At 39.3% G+C, this 18853-nt stretch overlaps 2 protein-coding genes across 7 annotated transcripts; one reads left to right on the top strand and one right to left on the bottom strand.

The window, feature by feature from the left end:
- The first annotated feature begins 5239 nt into the window (after nucleotides 1–5239).
- Nucleotides 5240–7289, top strand: LOC115727327 (E3 ubiquitin-protein ligase RNF185). 4 transcript variants are annotated; one of them, XM_030657521.2, is made up of 2 exons: nucleotides 5240–5501; nucleotides 6201–7289. In XM_030657521.2, exons 1-2 carry the CDS (start codon nucleotides 5255–5257, stop codon nucleotides 6884–6886), a joined length of 933 nt encoding a protein of 310 aa, XP_030513381.1. In that variant the 5' UTR covers nucleotides 5240–5254; the 3' UTR covers nucleotides 6887–7289. The 4 variants fall into 4 exon arrangements, with proteins under 4 accessions (XP_030513381.1, XP_030513380.1, XP_030513383.1 ...); XM_030657520.2 differs by having other exon boundaries at nucleotides 5240–5504; XM_030657523.2 differs by having other exon boundaries at nucleotides 5375–5501; nucleotides 6197–7289.
- A 1018-nt stretch (nucleotides 7290–8307) lies between these two features.
- On the bottom strand, nucleotides 8308–12917 carry LOC115727326 (probable vacuolar amino acid transporter YPQ1). 3 transcript variants are annotated; one of them, XM_030657517.2, is made up of 12 exons: nucleotides 12636–12917; nucleotides 12325–12367; nucleotides 11858–11884; nucleotides 11023–11124; nucleotides 10044–10168; nucleotides 9759–9930; nucleotides 9543–9644; nucleotides 9325–9420; nucleotides 9170–9190; nucleotides 8984–9042; nucleotides 8784–8874; nucleotides 8308–8671 (listed from the first exon to the last, which is right to left on the bottom strand). In XM_030657517.2, exons 1-12 carry the CDS (start codon nucleotides 12866–12868, stop codon nucleotides 8567–8569), a joined length of 1176 nt encoding a protein of 391 aa, XP_030513377.1. In that variant the 5' UTR covers nucleotides 12869–12917; the 3' UTR covers nucleotides 8308–8566. The 3 variants fall into 3 exon arrangements, with proteins under 3 accessions (XP_030513377.1, XP_030513379.1, XP_048128334.1); XM_030657519.2 differs by having other exon boundaries at nucleotides 10044–10162; XM_048272377.1 differs by lacking the exons at nucleotides 8308–8671; nucleotides 8784–8874 and adding an exon at nucleotides 8884–8918 and having other exon boundaries at nucleotides 8949–9042.
- Nucleotides 12918–18853: the final 5936 nt, after the last annotated feature.

The raw sequence follows: 18853 nt of genomic DNA, 5'->3' as shown, positions 1-18853 counted from the left end.
TTTCATTCACCTTCTCTCAGAACGGAAACCTCATTACAATTGAGGCTTCTCCTGGTTCAAACTTCAATAAATGGATAGAGGATTTTCTATTTGGGATGGAGTTGACGAATGTTTATGTTACTCTTATTGAGGATAAGACGGTAGATTTCACCGACGTCGGTACGGAACCCGAGAAATCACATTTTTACCGTATGGGTGAAGATTAATCGGATTTGCTTGTTATCCAGAAGTGATCCATTTAGAAACACTTGAAGAGTCGTTTACCAACTGATCTTGCTGCCATACAAATAATGGAAGCCTTGGAGTCTAGGAACCGTGTCTTGTCTAATGCTGAGATTGTGACACACCTACAAGAACTCATCAACATGACTTATGATGGTTCCGGTAGGGTTAGGGATTACGTCCTAAAAATGGTACACCTACAGACAAAACTTCACGCTCTTAATGTTTATATTCCCGATACTTACATTGTGTATCAAGCCCTAAACACCCTTCCACCTAATTTTGGGATTATCAAGACTATTTACAATTGCCAAGATGAGACTTGGTTAATCAATGACCCGATAACTAAGGTGGTGATAGAGGAAGAGAAGTTGAAGAAAGAGGACAAATTGCCATGTATGCCTCTAGTTCCAGCATTAAGAAGAGTAAGAGGTCCAAAAATTATACTTATAAAAGAACTCATGAAATCACTAGTCATTCCGACAATTTGAGTGCTAGAAAAGAATTCTTAAAAAAAAATGATGACCGCTGCTTCTTTTGTAATAAGAAAGGCCACATAAAGAAAGACTGCGACAAATATAAAACTTGGTTATCTAAGCGTGATACCTGCAGGTAATGATTCTTTAGTATTTGTTTGTAAATTAAGTCCATCAGAAGCCTCATTCAATTCATGGTGGTTAGATAGAGGTACAACGAATCATGCTGCTTACCATACAAGGATTCATAAACTGGAGGAAGTCAAATCAAGATGAATCAAAGTTCACCGTAGGAAACAACAATAAAGCCGACATCGAGTTCGTGGGAGATGTAATTTTATTTCTAGATTTTGATTTTAATTTGATGTTAAGGAACACATTTTATGTACCTTTCTTTAAAGGGAACTTAGTTTGCTTATTATGTCTGAACATGTGTTGTGAGACACCAACGCCACTCGTATGCCTTAAAAAATAAATATCGTTCATAAGATGATATAAAAGAATGACGGTGGAAATATAATCATATAGATATTGCTGAATTGTCTGGTTTGTGTTAAGATCGCTCTAAGATCCCACGGTTGACAGCTTTAATGGTTTCAAAACACTTTTTCGGCATCACAGTATTCAATAGGAGAAATTATTCTGTGCGACGATTAGATACGTGGCAGCTATGATCTAACTTAACCAACCAATCACCATTGTCAGTATCTGTAAGCTATCTCATACATGATGCCAGGTAAGACATTATTCAAAATAGGCAAGTAAGGATGATTTGATTGTACCACACCAACATTGCGTGATCACGATCTAATGCAATGATCACATACTATATCTTTTTATTTAAAAGGGACATTGATTTTTTTAATTACTTATCAAAATCTAAAATACTTTCTGAAAAATTGATTGACTCTCGTTATGTCATTCATATAGCTTGCCACGTTTCTTCAATCTTTCATCCTAAGTTCTATCTACCAAATGTTATGGTCCATGACATAATTTTCTTCACCTTAGTGCCATAAATTCCTTTAGCATTTGAAAATGAACTAATGAAACCAGAGACGAATGCATCAACCTCTCAAGTCTTGCAAGATAGGACTTTGCCCTCATAATCTTTCTTCTATGGTCAAAATTAATGAAAATCTTGTCTTTTACTTATGTTTTATTTTAAAGTTAGAAAGTAATTAGTTTTATAACATTGTTCTGATTTTAAGGTGTAGAAAGATTTTTTTTTTCTCAAGATCATCAAATCAAGAAAAGCGAGAACTTTAGGATGCTGAAATGCCTTTTAACCAATATATCGATCGTCTTGAGAAGAAAATATTCCCTATAGTTAATACACTTTCTAAACTACCATTGTCACATGATCCCGACACACTTTCTAAACGACCGATACATCGACCGCTTTGAGCACAAAATATTCGCATGCACCAATGAATCACATGAGCCCTACGCGGTTGCCGTCTCATTCAACACTGTCTGTGAGTTGGGGTCGCACACATTTGGATCATGTCGGTATCTTTCTGCTACGCATGTATGTACAATCTTATTCCACAACAAATGCAGGATTTAATTTACCTCATGTGAGGTATGCCGTATTTATCATGTTGTGTGGATCCTATTCTCTTTGTTAATCTCTACCATGCAAGGAATTTGAGGACTTAGTATGGAAGGAATGTACTTCGGAAGATCTATTGATGTTCTCGTATGTCTTTCGGGAAAAGTACAATAAAAGTCATAAACCTATTGCAATTGTATCAGTTCAATCATAAATATTTTAATTGGATCAATTTCGACCCAAAAAAGGACCAACTTAGTCCTAAACCATTTTTTGTATTGGTACTAATTGAATCCATCTAGTCAATTTTGACCGTAAATGGATCATATGGACATCGATTGTCCTACTAGGCTTGGCCAACGCCGATATGGATAATTTTTTTTAACTTTTTTTTTTTACATTTTCTAAATTTTTAGTATTTTTTTTATTTTCCTTTTCCTTTTCTTTTTTCTTTTCTTTCATTCCTTTTTCATCCCAATCTTATCGGCCAACCACCGCTAGCCACAGGCGAGAGCCAATGACTCTTGCTTGATTTGGGCAATGGGAGCCGTGGCCCTTACCTGGATCTAGGTAAGGGCCCAACGCCCTTGCCCATGGTCGAGGAGGGTCACCGGCTGAAGTTGTAAAACAAACATTAATAGGTTGTATAATTTGTCCACGTCGGCGTCGTTCATTCCACATAGGACGATCGACATTCATGTCAATGATTTCCGGGGTAAAATTTATCGGATGGACTTAATTAGTATAAATACAAAATGATTTATGATCAAATTAATCTAACTAAAAATTTTAAGGCTGAATTGATAACAATGCAATAGATTTAAGACTATTTTAGTACTTTTCTCTATGTTTTTTTTTTTTTTTCTAATGGGGCGATGCATCCGTGTTAATGAAACCATATACGGCGGTCTTTTGGTAGGTTTAGTTTCTCTAGGGAACATTTTATTGCCATTAGAGACCAAATTGTTCTATGGTTCTCTGGTTTTTTTTTTTTTTTGGGTTGTGGAGGGGGGAGGTTGGTGGTTCAGATTTTGTTGGTTGTTTCGACATGTCCGGATTTTGGTTGCTCCCCTGTGGCTACATAACGCCCACAGAGATTGCATAATAGGACAAGATAGAACCAAATAATAATAATAATGCATAGACTTCCGCGATACGATGTTTTACCGTACCCTCGCAAGTGGCCGTTAAATGGTATGTCAAGATTCTAAGTTTCTGACCATCGAATTTGAAAAACATTACCAAAAAAAAAAAAATCGTAAATTTGTTATATTCATACTAATTCAGTCTTAAATCTTTAAATTTGATCAATTTAATCTTAAACATTTTGAAAATTTGCCAATTAAATCATTACACTCAATTTGGATTGAAAATCGCTAATGTGAATATCGATCATCTTACGTTGCAAGATAGGAGCTGATGTAAATAATTTTTATATATATATTTTTTAAAATGAACTTATTATTTTTTTTATTTTTCTTTGTTTTTCATTTTTTTTCCCTTGTGCTGGTCATGAAGGCCCTCACTAGATCTAGGTGAGTGCCGCATCGCTCGCTGTCGATGGGGCCTCTAAGGCTCTTGCCCAATTTGGGCACGGCCTTCACGGCCGGCGAGGCAGCACAAGGAAAATAAGCAATGAAAAATAAAAATAAAGAATTAAAAAATAGAAAAAAAAAATTGTCCTTGTCGGCGCCGACCGTGTCGCATAAGTAAACCGACCTCCACATCAATGATTTTCGACCAAAATTATCAATTGGTTGAGGACTAAATAGGTCAAATTAAAAAATTTAGAATTGAATTGACACAAATACAATAGGTTTAGGATATTTTTTTAATAATTTTCCCATCAAATTTGAGACAGTCGCAACCTGATTGCTAATTTTCGAGCCTGGTCAGACGTCCCACCCACTGCAAAATAGATTTCCGCCACGCTGCAACTGAAATTAACATTGCTTTCACACACCAGCAAATGGACGTCCGATGTAGCAAAAGTCTAACGTAATGCCGTTTTACGACGGATCGTTGCAAACCTTTGCAAAACATTGTCGTCTAATGGAAAATCAAATTTTCGACGTCAAGTTATTGATTACGATGGAACGTGGTAAAACATTGGAAACCCTCGTGATTAAAAAAAAAAATTCAAAATTGACAACGTTTTTGTTCTTGATTACATTGGATCGTCGTAAAACCTTTGCAAAGCGTTGTAATTGAAAATAAAAATACAAAAATATGGCGATTTGTTCTTGTTTAGTATAAACCGTAGTAACTCCTTATGATTTGTCGTAGTTGAAAAAGATCCAAATTTATGGCGTTCTGCTCTTGGTCACGATGAAAGTTGCACTTTTCATGAATTGTCGTAATTAAGGGTATATTTGTTCCTGAAAAAATGAATGGTGTAAAAAAACGTTTTCATAGATGTGTCCTTGTTTAAGTTTTGCTCTTGGTTACCAACATTGCACATTCGAAATTTTGCTTTCAATCAAAAAAACAAGCACACCATTTCAAGTGATGTGGCACAAAATGATTTTTGAATTTTGACTCAATGTGCAATGGTCCGTGGACTTTGAATTGTTTAATGTAATTCATGAACTTTAACTCAATGCGTAATTGACCGCTTTGAACAAATTAAAAGTTCGGGAACCATCGTATATTGGGCTAAAATTCTTATGCCGCATCAAATAAATATAAAATTCAGATATCACATTGCACATCGACTCAAAACTCGTAGACCGTTTATGTCATTTCCCTCGTTTCGATTACCATCAAGTTAATTTCGTTGTCTATAAATTCAACACGTAATTCGAATTGCATTCTCGTGAAATCGTACACTCTAAATAGACCGTAAGTCATGTCTACCCGCTGGATTAGAAAACTTGCAATACCTAACTAAAGTACGACCTTTCCTCGTTCCGTCGTCGTCGGCACCGACGATCCGATCGATTTACTGTAACGACGTATTTACAAGTCAAACCTTATTATCTAGGTAGAAAAGTCAAACTTGATGCTTACGAGGAGCAAACTCGACCGTCCGATCGGCTCCCGCGGACGTGCCAGATCCGTGCGAGATCTCGACTCCACCTCCGAGTGGGACATCGGCAGAATTCCCTCGAACCTTCTTCTTCGTCTTCTCCTTCTTCTTCCTTCATCGTCCTATACCATCGAACTCTTCGGTAACCACGGCACCGACGGACCCCTGATCCTACTTCTTTTGCCCTTCGATTGGCTCAAGCTCCGCTTGGATTCATTCGGTGGTGAGTTTTCCGATTCCCGATTGCCCCTACTTTTGACGTTTTAGATTTCTCTTCTGTCTTTACGCTGGGCAATAGTTTCATCCGATTCGCCTGCGTCTGTTCGATGTCTGTTTCGTTTCGTGTGCGTGGAGGTTTGGATTCGCCGACGCTGGCTCTGTCTAGGATTGCGTAGTGTCTTTGGAATCGCCGAAGTGCTTGTTCGTTGATTGACCGTTTATCTGGCTTCCCGCGTAGAATTAGGGTTTGGGTGCGTGATGCGGAGACCTGATTTTGCTGTTTCGCCATGTTGATGTCGAGATTGCCTTCCTAAAAGTTGATAATTTCGTGCCAAGTATCGGGTTTTGCAGGGATTTGTTCGGCGATGTTGTGAGATTTGATTCTTTTTCGAATAATCTCGCTATTTTATTCTTTTACTCTGCGATCCGTGTCTGATGTCACAGCAGCAGTTTCGGCTAAGAAACTCAGCATTGGATTGTTTTTTGTCTCAAATATTTTCGGAGCAATTCAATGTAAAGACTTCATCAGTTCAAAATCTGGAAAGACAAAGCTTTCCTAATTGCAGTTTCATGACCTTTTCTTTATATAGGACAATGTAGAGTTTTCTGCTCATGATGTGATGTTCATAAATGTCTCAGACATTCTGTTGCATAGCTGGTAAATTCACTACATTGATAGTTTCTCTCGATTGTTTTGTAGGTTACTTGATGGAAAGCGGGGCTGGAGAATCGACGAGTAAGCTGGCCCAAAGTGTGTCTTCCTCCGACAACAGTAGCAATGATGCAGGCGATTTCGAATGCAACATTTGCCTTGAATTGGCTCATGACCCTGTCCTGACCCTTTGTGGTCACCTCTATTGTTGGCCCTGTCTCTACAGGTGGCTGCGCCATCACTCGCATTGCCACGAATGCCCAGTATGCAAGGCCCTTATACAAGAGGAGAAATTAGTCCCTCTTTACGGAAGGGGGAAGACTCAGACGGACCCGAGATCCAAATCTTATCCTGGAATTGAGATCCCCAATCGCCCTTCGGGACAAAGGCCCGAAACTGCTCCGCCTCCAGAAGCGAATCAGTTCGCAAATTATGGGTTTGGTTTCATGGGAGGGTTCATGCCGATGGCCTATGCTAGGATTGGGAACTTCACGCTCTCCACTGCCTTTGGCGGTCTAATCCCTGCTCTGTTCAATGTGCAATTCCATGGATTTCAGGATGCCACCGTGTATGGGACGACGTCGGGTTATCCCTATGGCTTCAACACATTCCACGGTGGTCATGCCCATGGTTTTCCGCAGACGGCTGTGCGAGGCCAGCAGGCAGATACCGTGTTGAAGAACCTTCTTCTACTCATTGGAGTCTTTGTGGTTCTTGCGCTGCTTTGCTGGTGATCTGACTTTGGATTATCTTGGTGATGATTTCTCTTTACTCTTTTTACAGTTGTCTTCATGCTCCATAAGGCTTAGGCTAGTAAAGGTTCGAGTTGGGTGTTCAGAGGTTGTCAATATGATCTGCAAATCCTTGATATTCTGTTTCAGATATAACACGCACTCTTTTTCTTTGCGCAGACATGTTCGTCTATGTCTGCACGTGGTTCCCTGTTCATATTTGCGTGCAACCTTTTACTTACTTCCCGTGTTCTCTTCAGTAGTGTCATCTATTCTGTTTGCCATCACCAAGGAATATAGGACCTGTCTTGAGTGTTCTCTTTGTAACTGTACAATGCTTAAAGGTGATGCATCTGTTCTTTTTCCAAGTGCAATCGAGTAAAAGAAAGTGCTTGTGATTCTGGAAGTTGTTGCATGATCTTTTCTCAGTTTCTGCATATTGTTCTTCTAAAAAGGGCTATATTCACGATGCTGTGCTTATCCAATGCTGAAGAAATCTTAAGATGCCTTGGTCGTTTCCGTTTGTTGTTGCCTCTCATAATGAATTCTAATTAACTGAGTGGGGATCAGAAAATCACAAGCAGTTGTGAGTACAAACACATGCTTTTTTTTCCGGAGTGGTGTTGACTGAACTCACTTAAGTGCTGTCTGTCTATGCTATTGTTTGTCAAGCAATTTATGTGATGTTGGATGGAGACTAAGAGCTTCCTGTGGATCTACTATCCTAAGTTTTGATAGGAGAATTCACTCCCTCCTGTTTCACTTTAGAAGTGAAGGAGGTTGTTGTGTCTTTCTATGAATGCAATGGCTAGAGAACTTGTGGAACAATGCTAAGTGACTTGAAAACTAGCCCGGCAGCACACAAGTAACTAGAGAAGTCTTTCGCCTGTACGCGAGATTTGCAGGCGTATTATTATTAGGCACTGCTCCAGAAACTAGAGCAGGAGGTGGAAACCCCCGGTCTACGTAATCGATATACTAAATCGCGCGGCAAAATGTTCTATATAGTATTTTCCGGTGTTTTCTTCTCGTCGGGGTTCGCATGAAAGGAGGACGTAGGACAGGCAGATTGACTGGTTGCAGAAATTGTTGAAGGAGATGACTTGAAAGCTTTTGAGGTTGATGAAGCAAAGGCTCAAAGGAAAACCCGCGATTTCGCCGGAAATGCGAAAGAAAACTGTGTGCAGTTTGGTTTTCACTGAAATTGGAAGTTGAAAGCGAACAGTAAGGGCCAAATTAGATTTTGACGGCCCGGATGACTCGTAAGATGCAGACGACAATAAGATATAAGATGGAAGTATTTATGACATCGGCATGAGGACACTCAAAGAAGAAATTGTTGCTCTAGGATTGAACAATGGATTTATAGATATCGTTAGAGCCAACTTTTATCCGATCCTATCTTAATCGGTCATCGCCATTGGTTGCTTTGTCCAGAATTGCGTTTCTTCTTAAATCGAACCAAAGTTTACTTGGCTCTGCAAATATATAATGACTTCCCGCTTTTAGCCTCTGAAATTTTCAATCCAGTGTATGACTGGGTCATATAACTGGGTCATGAAAGATTAAAAAGGGCGACGGCAGATTATGAACACTAATAAGGCACATCCTCAAAAGAAAACAGTACAAAACTAAGAATTCCGAGACGCCTAGAGCACGAGCCGCGCGCAGCAAACGTGCCAGTCAAGATGCCGCGCCTTTGCCGGCTTCCTTGTAGTATCCATGGCCTTCCTCGTCGCTGTTCTCGATTTTCCTGAAGTGCCTGTAGTAGATGTACTGCAATATGATCTAATTTTTCACTTTGGTTAAGGAGGTAATTAACTCGTAGTAAGCTTCACGATTGAAATCAACGCCAATGTGCTCAGATTATTGTTAAGAGAGAAAGGTCAGGTAAGGATACGAAAAAGTCAAGTGCCACGCAAACGATTGCGTCCAACAGCCACGGCATGTTAGCTTTGATACTTTCCCACTCGGTGGTTCTCACTAGAATGCTGCAATATCCGTATAACGCTTGCTTAAAATACTACATATACATGTATACATACGTACATATATACGCATATATATAATTCGTGTATGTACACGCATGAGAGAGAGAACCTTCCCACATAGGTAACATTGGCAACCAGTGCGAAGACGAACATAAGAGGATTCAAGCCCTGAAATAACATCAACGTGAAAGGTTACATACTTGCCGAAGTCGAATGTTACGGACTTGTTGTAGTCGTATTCATCAGGATGAAATTACAATTTAAAGAAAGAGAAGGAGGAAGAAAAGAGTATCACCTCGACGCTCCCTCTTTTGATCTGGGAAAGAATCAAAAACAATACGCTCTATCAGTGAATCGCGACGGATCATATGCAAGTATGATGAAAGGAAAATGTGAGACATGTCGGTACGTCGGATTTATTAATCTAAGATGATCAAGGGATTAGCGTACATTTAACCATATCTGAGGGAGTCTGCCACCCATGTATATGGCAGCCATTAGCCATCCAAGCCATTGTCCGAACGCACTGTGCTCCATTCCACCTTCCTGCTTCATGTAAAGTCACCAGACCCAAAAAAAAAATGAAGAAAGATTAGGAGAGAGAATTTCATCAATTAGGGTAAGATTTTACAGAACTTAAGGTTGGGAATCATGGGATTAACTCATACTTGTAACAATCTCCTCGTGGCCAGTCCGACACGAGCTTCTGTGAAAGCTTTGTTCTGAAGAGGGAGAGTGAGGGATGATGCTAGAAATGTCCCATACCCCACCTAAAATAACAATTTAAAACAAAAAATAGAATCTTGATGTGTGCACATTTAAAATTAGAGGGATTTCAATTGTGGACAGACCAATATATCTAATGTGATTTAATTAGTGCTCACCGATCGTGGGATTGGCTTGGGCTTGCTGACCGACCTCACGGACGGGACCGGAGCGGCCTCGTCGTCGGAAGATGAGTCGCTCTCCAGCTGCATGGCAGACGGGCCACTCCTAGCCACCCTGATGTACGTCCGGAACGGCGGCGTTCCGCTCCTGGCCAAAGACCTAGCAGAGCTGCGGTAGACAAACACCAAGTACACACTCCTCTTTCAATTTTGGGTTACGGACGACAAGCAAGATTTAACTTAGATTTCTTCAACGACAATTATACTCAAAACATCTCGTACGTGTAATAGAATTCTCTTCTCGGAGATGCTTTCACCGGAGTCGCCTTAGCCGTGGCGCTAGGAATGGGGATTCCCGATTGACGAGTCGCTTTTGGTTCCAATGGTTCCTTCTCTTCACTCTGCAACCGATCATCACAGAAAACTTCAAGAACTATCTTCCACCGAAGAAACCGGCGACATTTAACAGGATAAGTGTTCTAAACTTATTGTATTCGTATCAATTCAGTCCTAAACATTTTAATTTTGCAAATTTTTTTGGCCGAAAATTGTACCAATTTAGTCCCAAACCTTTTGCATTTGTGTTAATTGAGTTAATCCAGATGATTTTGGCCCAAAATTGATAACGTGGACGCCTGTCACATAGGACTATGTGACACAGATAGCGGTAACGTAGACATTTTTGAATATTTTTTATAATAAAATTTTTTTGGTTTTTTTCCTTTTCATTTCTTTTCTCTTTTTTTGTTTTAATTCTGATTCAAGGCTAGCGAGGATTGCCGGTCGACCCTTGCTGGCCCTAGGCGAGGGCAGGCAACCAGACAGCAAAGGTCAATAAAAAAAAAAAAGAAAAGAAAATAGAGAGTAAAGAAATGAAAAAGAAAAAAAGAAATAAAAATTATTATAAAATAAAAATATTAAATAAATATCCACGTCAAGACCGTTTCTATTCACATTATCGATTTTAGGCCAAAATTGTCCAAATGGTTTCGATTGATACAAATATAAAAGGATTAGGATAAAATTGACACAATTAAAAAGTTTAACATTGAATTCACACTAATGCAATAAGTTTATGACTTTTTTTTTTTTTTTAACATTTATCCCAACATTTGCCCCATCCCCAAATGTCAGTCATTCAAAGTGCAGTTGGAGTTCAACAATCATCTTTGGGAATCATCTCCGACAGTTTCTTCTTCACTTTCTAGGGGGTTAACAGTTTCAAGAAAGACTAAAGGAAAGGAGGCTGGAAAATGCTCACCTTCTGGTCGGGTTTCTTGATGTGTCGGCGCTTCAGCCACCTGTAGACATGGTCGTAGTACAAGCTCTGCAACACCAGCACCACAGTGCTCGTGGTGTAAAGCTGTCGAGTTCAAAGCACAAAGAAGGGTTGTCATGTGGAGACGAGAGCGACGATAAGTTCGCGAAACAGGGGAAAAAAAAAGGGTTTTTTGAACCATGAGCTTTCTTGGCCATGCAAAGAAGCCACCATTGGGGCTCTACTACAGTTGGACTAGAGAAACGTGGGGGGAGCTATGCGCAGAGCAGGGTTGGGGCAAATGAGTTCAGATCAGGGAACATGATGGGTTCATGGGGGCGCAGGGGAGCAGGGGGTTTTCAGAATTCCATTACCAAAAAAAAAAGGACAGAAAAACATCTCGAGTGTCAATATTTACATACGGCGCTCACTTTAGTGCTAATTCTTTTCGCCGGCTCACTTAAGTAGCAAATCGGAGAAAAAACGATCATTTAAGTGTCAACGGGGAGAAATTCCGGCAACCTCACAAGACTTAGTACTTAAATGATCGTTTTTAAAAAAAAATTGACACTTAAGTGATCCAAAAAAACGATCACTTAAGTGCCAAATCGGAGAGAAAACGATCACTTAAGTACCAAATCCGACGACCTCACCGGAGATGGCACTTAAATAATCGTTTTTCGAAAAAATTGGCACTTAAGTAATCCAAAAAAATTAGCATTTAAGTGAGCGCCATACACAGATATTGGCATTTCTAGTCTTCTTCCGCCCAAAAAAAACTTTCTGAAATATTAAGGAAAAAGAACACGTGTAGAGCTGGAAGGGTTTTGCAGCTTACCAGGGCTGTGTAGTACTGAGTCGGCAACTGCAACAAAGAGAGAGAGAGAGAGAGAGAGGCCAATTAATTAAGCTCAGAAAACATATGATATTAGCTCTAAAGAAGATGAACAGACATGCAAGTGGGAGAAACACAAGGACAGTAAAATATAGTAAGATACGAAAGTTTGACAAGTGTGGATAAGCTTCAGGCATGAAAGTGTGTTGTGTGCTGTGCCGTGCCGTGCCGTGCTGTGAGGATGGATAAGAAAGCACACAACAGACCAAACATGGGGCGGGGCGGCGGTGGGTTTGTGCGTCGCAGGAACAACATCCGTCCAATCCTGACCCCCACTTTTTTCTCTCTACTTTCGTAATTTTTTGCGTTAAACAAAACATATGTTCGCTTGGATTTTTCCCCTTTTTCTTTGGCCTCGTCTCCTGCTTGGTTTTTTCATTTACCACAGATTTCAAGCTTGACAGACTCACCGTTGCTGGTTCAAGAAGACAGCCGACCAGATTGAACACGTCCCTGCATATCAATTATCAAACCCAACATAAGAAGAAGCTTCAGTACGGCGCTCAAGAAAACCAAAAATAAACAAAAGGAGAAGAATCTGTGCGAGGTGTTGTGAGATTCAAGCGCTAAGAGAGACCAAAATTATAGAAAGCAAACCACGGAAACAAAATGCGAAAGTGAGCTTTTAAGCTTTTAGCTGGAAGAAACGAAGTGGGACTTTCTTGAACCATGACTAGCATGGCAACCCAAATTGAAGAGAGAGAGAGAGAGAGAGAGAGACCCAGCGACCCAAGTGAGGAGGAAGGCGAGGGAGACGCCATGGCTGGACTTGGTGCGGAAGTTGGTGATGATCTGTGGGATCTCGGCGACGCCCCAACACACCAGGCTCGTCAGCCCGAACCCGAACGACACCTCGTCCATGACGCTGCACAAGCAGTCCTTGAAATACTTCTGAACCCACCTCACGCATGGCTTCTTCTCGCTCGCGCAGTAAGGGAGTGACGGCGAAGACATCTCTCTCTCTCTCTCCCTCCCCGCCTCTCTTACAGTGCAGGTTGACGAGTGAGTATAAAAGGTGGTCAGTCGTCCCTATATATATATAAAAATACCAGAACAGAATGGATCGCACCGATCGAAAATGAACCATTAAATGCAGGAGACATCATTTTTCATTTTTATTCCCTTGTTAATAATGGACAACAAGGGGTCCCCTTCTGTGATGCGGGGGATCGTACTCGTACTGATGCATATCCTCGTACAAATGTTTTTTTTTTTCAGCCTTTTTTACGTGGTACGCATATTCTCTCGCTTGATCCTCTTGAGGAGAGAGACCCTGCAAGAACTCACAAGGTGAATTCAACCGTTTGGAATATTACGAAATGGATGCTCTAGATGTGTGAAAACAAAAATAGGACAGAAAAAAAAAAAAACCACGAATTACAGGTCACGGAATCTCCGGTGTTATATAAAGGTGCGACGTGCATTCTTCACACTATTAACTTGTTCTGATAGAGTTATAATTAGGGATAATGATTTAAATGATCCATGCACTTTGATCAAATGTGTTATGTGATCTCCGAACTTTTAATTCGCTCAATGTCGTTCCTGAATTTTGGCTTAACGTGCGATATGATCACTAAACTTTTAATTTGTTCAATATGTGTATGAGCTCTTGGTACATGTTCAATTTGACTCCCGAATCAAAGATCACATTGAATAATTTTTAAAGTTCAGGGATGGAATTGTACATTGAATTAAAGTTCAAGGATCGTTTGTGTCATTTTTCTTTATGTCTACCTAATATAATTATGAGAAGGGAAACTTTATTTTTTTTTTCTAAAATTCATGTTGAAGATCTAATTTCACACTTTCTCAGGGCGCATCACTGGTTAATATAATTTCTTTAAAATTCCTCTCACGTGCAAGTCGGCGAAACTTGGATATCATGTCAAAATGTCAAATCCGATAGCTTAAATTTATAGGTAGAGACAGATCACGTATACGAGAATAACTCGCAAATCCTGTGGCCAATTGATGTGGGATATTTGACAAACATTTCTCGCAAAACAAAAACCCAAATTTAATTTTACGTACACAAGCTAGGGATATTCCTCTTCTTGATGCCCCCAAACAGGAAGAGCCAAATCACATTGACGGCCCATATGGCCCTGGCCGTATGGGGATAGGATTATGATTGGATGACATTCTGTCATCAATATGACAACATAGTCTAGGGTAAAGAGATTATTTCCATTTTTTTTTCGGATATTTCCATGTTCGAATAATCGATTTTTACTGTTGGAGCCCGCGCTATGGACGGCCAATGCTCACCGTTGTTGACATATTCTAATGTTGAATGATTATTTCAAGTTCAAACCATTGATTTGTTTTACGGTCCAAACATACTCTTATCTCTTCCCTAAAGTGACTTTTGACCAATCCAGCTAAACTGGGATTAAAGGATATTACCAGTACCATAATTTTTATACCGCGCTCTCTTGAATGTCATAAGTTTTTTTTTTTTTTTTCAATCATATGAGTGTCGTGTTGAGGGGAAAAATTATCAAGAATGTCCTAAGCCTATTGCATTGTGACAATCTAGTCTTGAATCCTTTAATTGTGTTAAGAGTCATAAACCTTTTGACAATTTATCATTATAGTATGTCCGATCAATTTTGACTATAAGTTGCCGATATGGATGCTGCCTGTTTTAGACGACGCGAACGGCTCTGACACGTATAAGTTTAAAAAAAATCCTGAATTTTCTGTTAATTTTCTTTTCTTTTCTTTGTTTCTTTTATAACTCTATGCTAGCGACAGTGTCAAAGAAAGTACTTGATGTGGTGATCATTATAAGAGATTAATTACATTAGTGGTACTTTTGCATGTGATATTGAAAGATCAAATCTTAGGGTGTGCATGGGAACACTTCTCCTTTAGAGACCAACTTCCGATCAGAAGTTAATTTTTCTACTTTTACTTTTGAGCGGAAGTTGATTTTTCTACATTTTGAGAGAAATATATTTTTACTTCTTCAAGTGGCTTCAAAGCTACCTTTAGAGCAAGAAAAATGTTCTAGAAGTAGAAAAATAAAGTTGCGTAACCAAACAGATTTTCATTTCGGAAGTTCCGTTACCAAATGGATTTTTGCTCCAGAAACACTTCTAGAGCAGAAATTTTACTCCATAAGTGTTCTCATACGCACCCCGAGAATTTGAAGACTTTTTTGACTTGTTATATCGTGCATCATAACTGTTGACCAAAATAACTTCTCGAACTTAAGGTGCCGATAATTTAGATGACCAAGATAATAATCTGGCCAAAAAAGAAAGAAAAAGCAAAAGCAAAAACTCGACTGATTATAACAACGTTGATTAAGTCATCCAACCACAGAATGTGGAAGTGGCAAGTGACAAGCACCCACTAATCTACAATAATGGAATTCTTCCTTTAATGTTAAATTGAATGTATGATTACTTATTTCTAATTTAACATTTGCATGCATAGAAATAGAATAATATGCTTTTTACGTGTGCGCGTTTGTTTTCCTTATTTGATGAAAAGTTCTCTAATGATCTTCCTGATGAAAGTTGGCCGTAGACCTGTCAAATATGTCGGACCAAAATTTCCATTCCTTCCACAAAAAATAATACATATGTGTGTGTGTGTGCATGTGTGTGTTACGTCACATCGAAACATCTGTCTCGCATCTTTCTTAAAAGGGTTAACGCCATTAAAAATCTCAAACTATTACCTTATGTCACAGTTTCTCCAAATTACTTCTTGTCATATAAAAAATCCCAAACTAGTACCACACCACACATTTACCTCAAATTAATTTTCGTGCAACAAAAAATCACAAACCGGTGCGGCTTACCAAAATCTACCCTCCCGGAAAATATGCACATGTCAACACTCGTTAATTTTCCACACCGGATCTATTTGTATTCACGTCAGATCCGTCTAGCAGTCGTCAACCACGTGTATTGACAAGTAGTACGCATTTTAACAGGATATAATGCTAAGAGTGGGCAAATTTAGTTCAGATGTATCGGTTTGGGTGTTTTTTTTTTAGATCAAAATTAGTTTGGGATAAATGTGTGTTAATTTGAGATTTTCAACGTTGTTTAATATTTGGAACACAAAAACAGTTATTTGACATTTTTAAAAGTAATAATCTTAAGGAAGAAAAGACGGGTATACATACATCACTAGTTCAATTTCAAAAGGTAACTCCACACTTAGAAGCACGAAAACCGTGGTCACGAAAACGTGCGCGTATCTATTGATTAATAATACTCCGATTTGATTTGTAATTTTCAATTCTAGTTTCGTGCACGTAATGATATCTTACCATTTTAACGGAGATGACATCGATTGACCGCAGAAAATAAATTATCCAAACGTGTGTTTTAACATGTCGGTTCACATACCTCGTCATTAATCGATGTGCCCTAATTAAATTCAAGCTTGCATGAGCACCGGTTTTGAATTTTCTGCCAAACGAAAATTAGCTTGGGATAAATATGACATTGAGGTATTGGTTTGAGATTTTTAATGTTGCTAATATTGGTTAGAAAAATAATCTTAAAGGGGAAAAGAAGTGTATGCACACATCACCACGTCAATTACCAAAGATGACCCTTGGAAACACCAAATCAAGGTTACGAAAACTTATCTACTGATTGACAACACGAGATTGGATATCCAATTTTCAAGTCTAGTTTCATGCACGTAATGATATCACACCATGTTAATGGAGAGGACACCTGCTGATCGCGAAATATAAGTTTATCCAAAACGTGTGCTTTAACGTCACTTCACGTACCTTATCATTAATCGAAGTACCCTAATTAAATTGAAACGTGTACCCCGGTTCTTATTTAGAGTTTTAGACTTGGTTTGTTGTGCGAAACATAAATGATGGAAAATATTTTCTTAACATAATTAGCCAATAGCAAGTGTAATTTGCATCTGAATATTTTTTAAGAAAATATTTTTTTTATTTATTTTCGCAAGTGATATGAGTGGTCATATGAGTTTAAATTTTTCCATAAGATTGAATCTTTTTTTTCTTTTTGTGGTTCCCATATAGTTCAATGATTGTACGGCAGACCGGCAGTTTTCACTGCACGACGTCCATACAATGTGCAAGTATGGCGCCACTTTGAGAAGGACTAGTCCTTTCATCTTCTAGGGCGCGCTGGGACGTTACTCGAGCAAGTATACTTCATCTTCCATAAAAATCATGGAGTTCTGATGAACTGTCATCACTTATTTTCACGAAAATATATTTATCATCTTAATTTAATTTCTCAAAATATGTTTAGTAATTGATCATCACCTCGAGGTTGACACGTGATATTAGAGCGAGGAAGCCTATTGTCTAAGAAAATATTCAGTAATTTGCGAGCGTCACATTAATTGCTGATGTGGCGCTTGTTTTTTTTTATTCATGTCCAATAATTAGTTGATATGCATTTGCTGAGCCGGATTAAAAACAATAATAATCTAGCTTTTGTCTTCTTCCTCCGCTATCCACTATTTTCTCCGAACCTAGCCGTCGTTCATGGCCATCGGCGCTGCGTTCAGGCGTCTTTTCCGCTGGCTCTTGATATCTGGCCCGCCATGGCCGCTGGCGCCGAACAAACCGTCATCGATTGCAGCCTTGGCTCCAGATGTGGAACTTGCGGCCATCAGCACGATGGCTCCAAATCTAAGAGTTTCAGTCAAGCACAGATATGAAGGCTACCCTCGAAGTCCTATTTCCCTTGCAACTTGAAAGCAAAAAACAGAGAGTAGGAAAAAGAGAGGATGCATTGTGAAGCTCTTCTTTTTGGGGTTTTCGTTTTCTCCGAGCGTGGGAAAAGTTCGTCCATGATGGCGACTGGCGAGGTTGAGATCCCGACGACAAACTTCCCCGTAAGAAAAACAAGATCTGATGGCGAATTTCCAAATGCCATCGGATTTGAATGGCTCCGTCAACTAAGTAGCACTAGCATACGACACGTGACACAACATGGCACTACAATATATGTTTATACGCCATTTCTAAAATCAATAAATAAATAATTCCAACACATTAGAACACGTATATTAAATTGACATTTTATCGTGTATATATAAAAATATCAGCGGTGAGTTTTTATTTTCTTCTATTTGATATTCACGATTATGTTTTTTTGTGACTAGTTGGGTATATTGATTTTAGGGTGGCTAGGTATATGACTTAAGTATATGTATTTTTGATAGATTTACATTTTGACCCATAATTTATTGAAAATGCTTAAAATTGACCAATGTATGTTGAAATGACATGTCGGGATGCTGAATTCGCGTGTCGCTAACATGTTTGGAGAGTTGACAATGTGTTGGTCGCATGTTGGCGAGTGTCGAAAAGTGTTGGAGTGTTCGACATGCGTTCGACAAGACATAGAGGTCCCCAGAGAGTGTCCGTGCTTTCTAGCGCGTCGCAGCCTCTATCATCACCGTCAAGGTTCCATATTTGAGGAAACTTCCCTTCAGATTTAGCCATACCGGCTCGTCCATGGCAGCGATGGGACTTTTAAATCTGCAACCATGGCTTTAGCAATGGTGGCTTGTCCATGGCTACAAGCGACGGTGGTCGACTTTAGATATGTAACTCCGTTCCCAAGAATCCACATCTAATCTGCAGCAACGAAGTTAAGGGCAGGAACATCGGCAACAGAGACGACAGAGAGGGTTGGATGACTGGCACTAGTCGCTTTAGATGCAGCCTGGCAACTCTGCCGGTGGTGATGACGGAGGGAGGTGCGGTGTTGGGCTCAAGGTCGTCGAAGATGGAGGAGGAAGTTCATGTCGAGGAGAAAAATTAAGGTGGATGGAGAATTTTTATTTTGTTCATCTAAATCCACATTGGTATATACGTGTCAATCTGTGATTGGTACCTAATCCAAAAAAAAAAAATTGGATTAATATTACAAAAAACCCCAAACTGGTATACAAGTAACAAATTTA

Source organism: Rhodamnia argentea, chromosome 11, assembly GCF_020921035.1.
Source record: "Rhodamnia argentea isolate NSW1041297 chromosome 11, ASM2092103v1, whole genome shotgun sequence".
In the NCBI taxonomy this organism is placed as follows: domain Eukaryota; kingdom Viridiplantae; phylum Streptophyta; class Magnoliopsida; order Myrtales; family Myrtaceae; genus Rhodamnia; species Rhodamnia argentea.
This window is presented reverse-complemented; position numbering and strand designations above follow the sequence as displayed.

Excerpts from the sequence above, each read along its gene's own strand:
- LOC115727327 (XM_030657520.2), top strand. The coding sequence starts at position 5,255 with ATGCTTACGAGGAGCAAACTCGACCGTCCGATCGGCTCCCGCGGACGT. Across the intron at positions 5,505-6,200 it reads CCGCTTGGATTCATTCGGTG|GTTACTTGATGGAAAGCGGG; the intron begins GTGAGTTTTCCG and ends ATTGTTTTGTAG.
- LOC115727326 (XM_030657517.2), bottom strand. The coding sequence starts at position 12,868 with ATGTCTTCGCCGTCACTCCCTTACTGCGCGAGCGAGAAGAAGCCATGC. Across the intron at positions 12,368-12,635 it reads CTCCTCACTTGGGTCGCTGG|GGACGTGTTCAATCTGGTCG; the intron begins GTCTCTCTCTCT and ends ATTGATATGCAG. Across the intron at positions 9,421-9,542 it reads CCACGAGGAGATTGTTACAA|GAAGGTGGAATGGAGCACAG; the intron begins GTATGAGTTAAT and ends TACATGAAGCAG.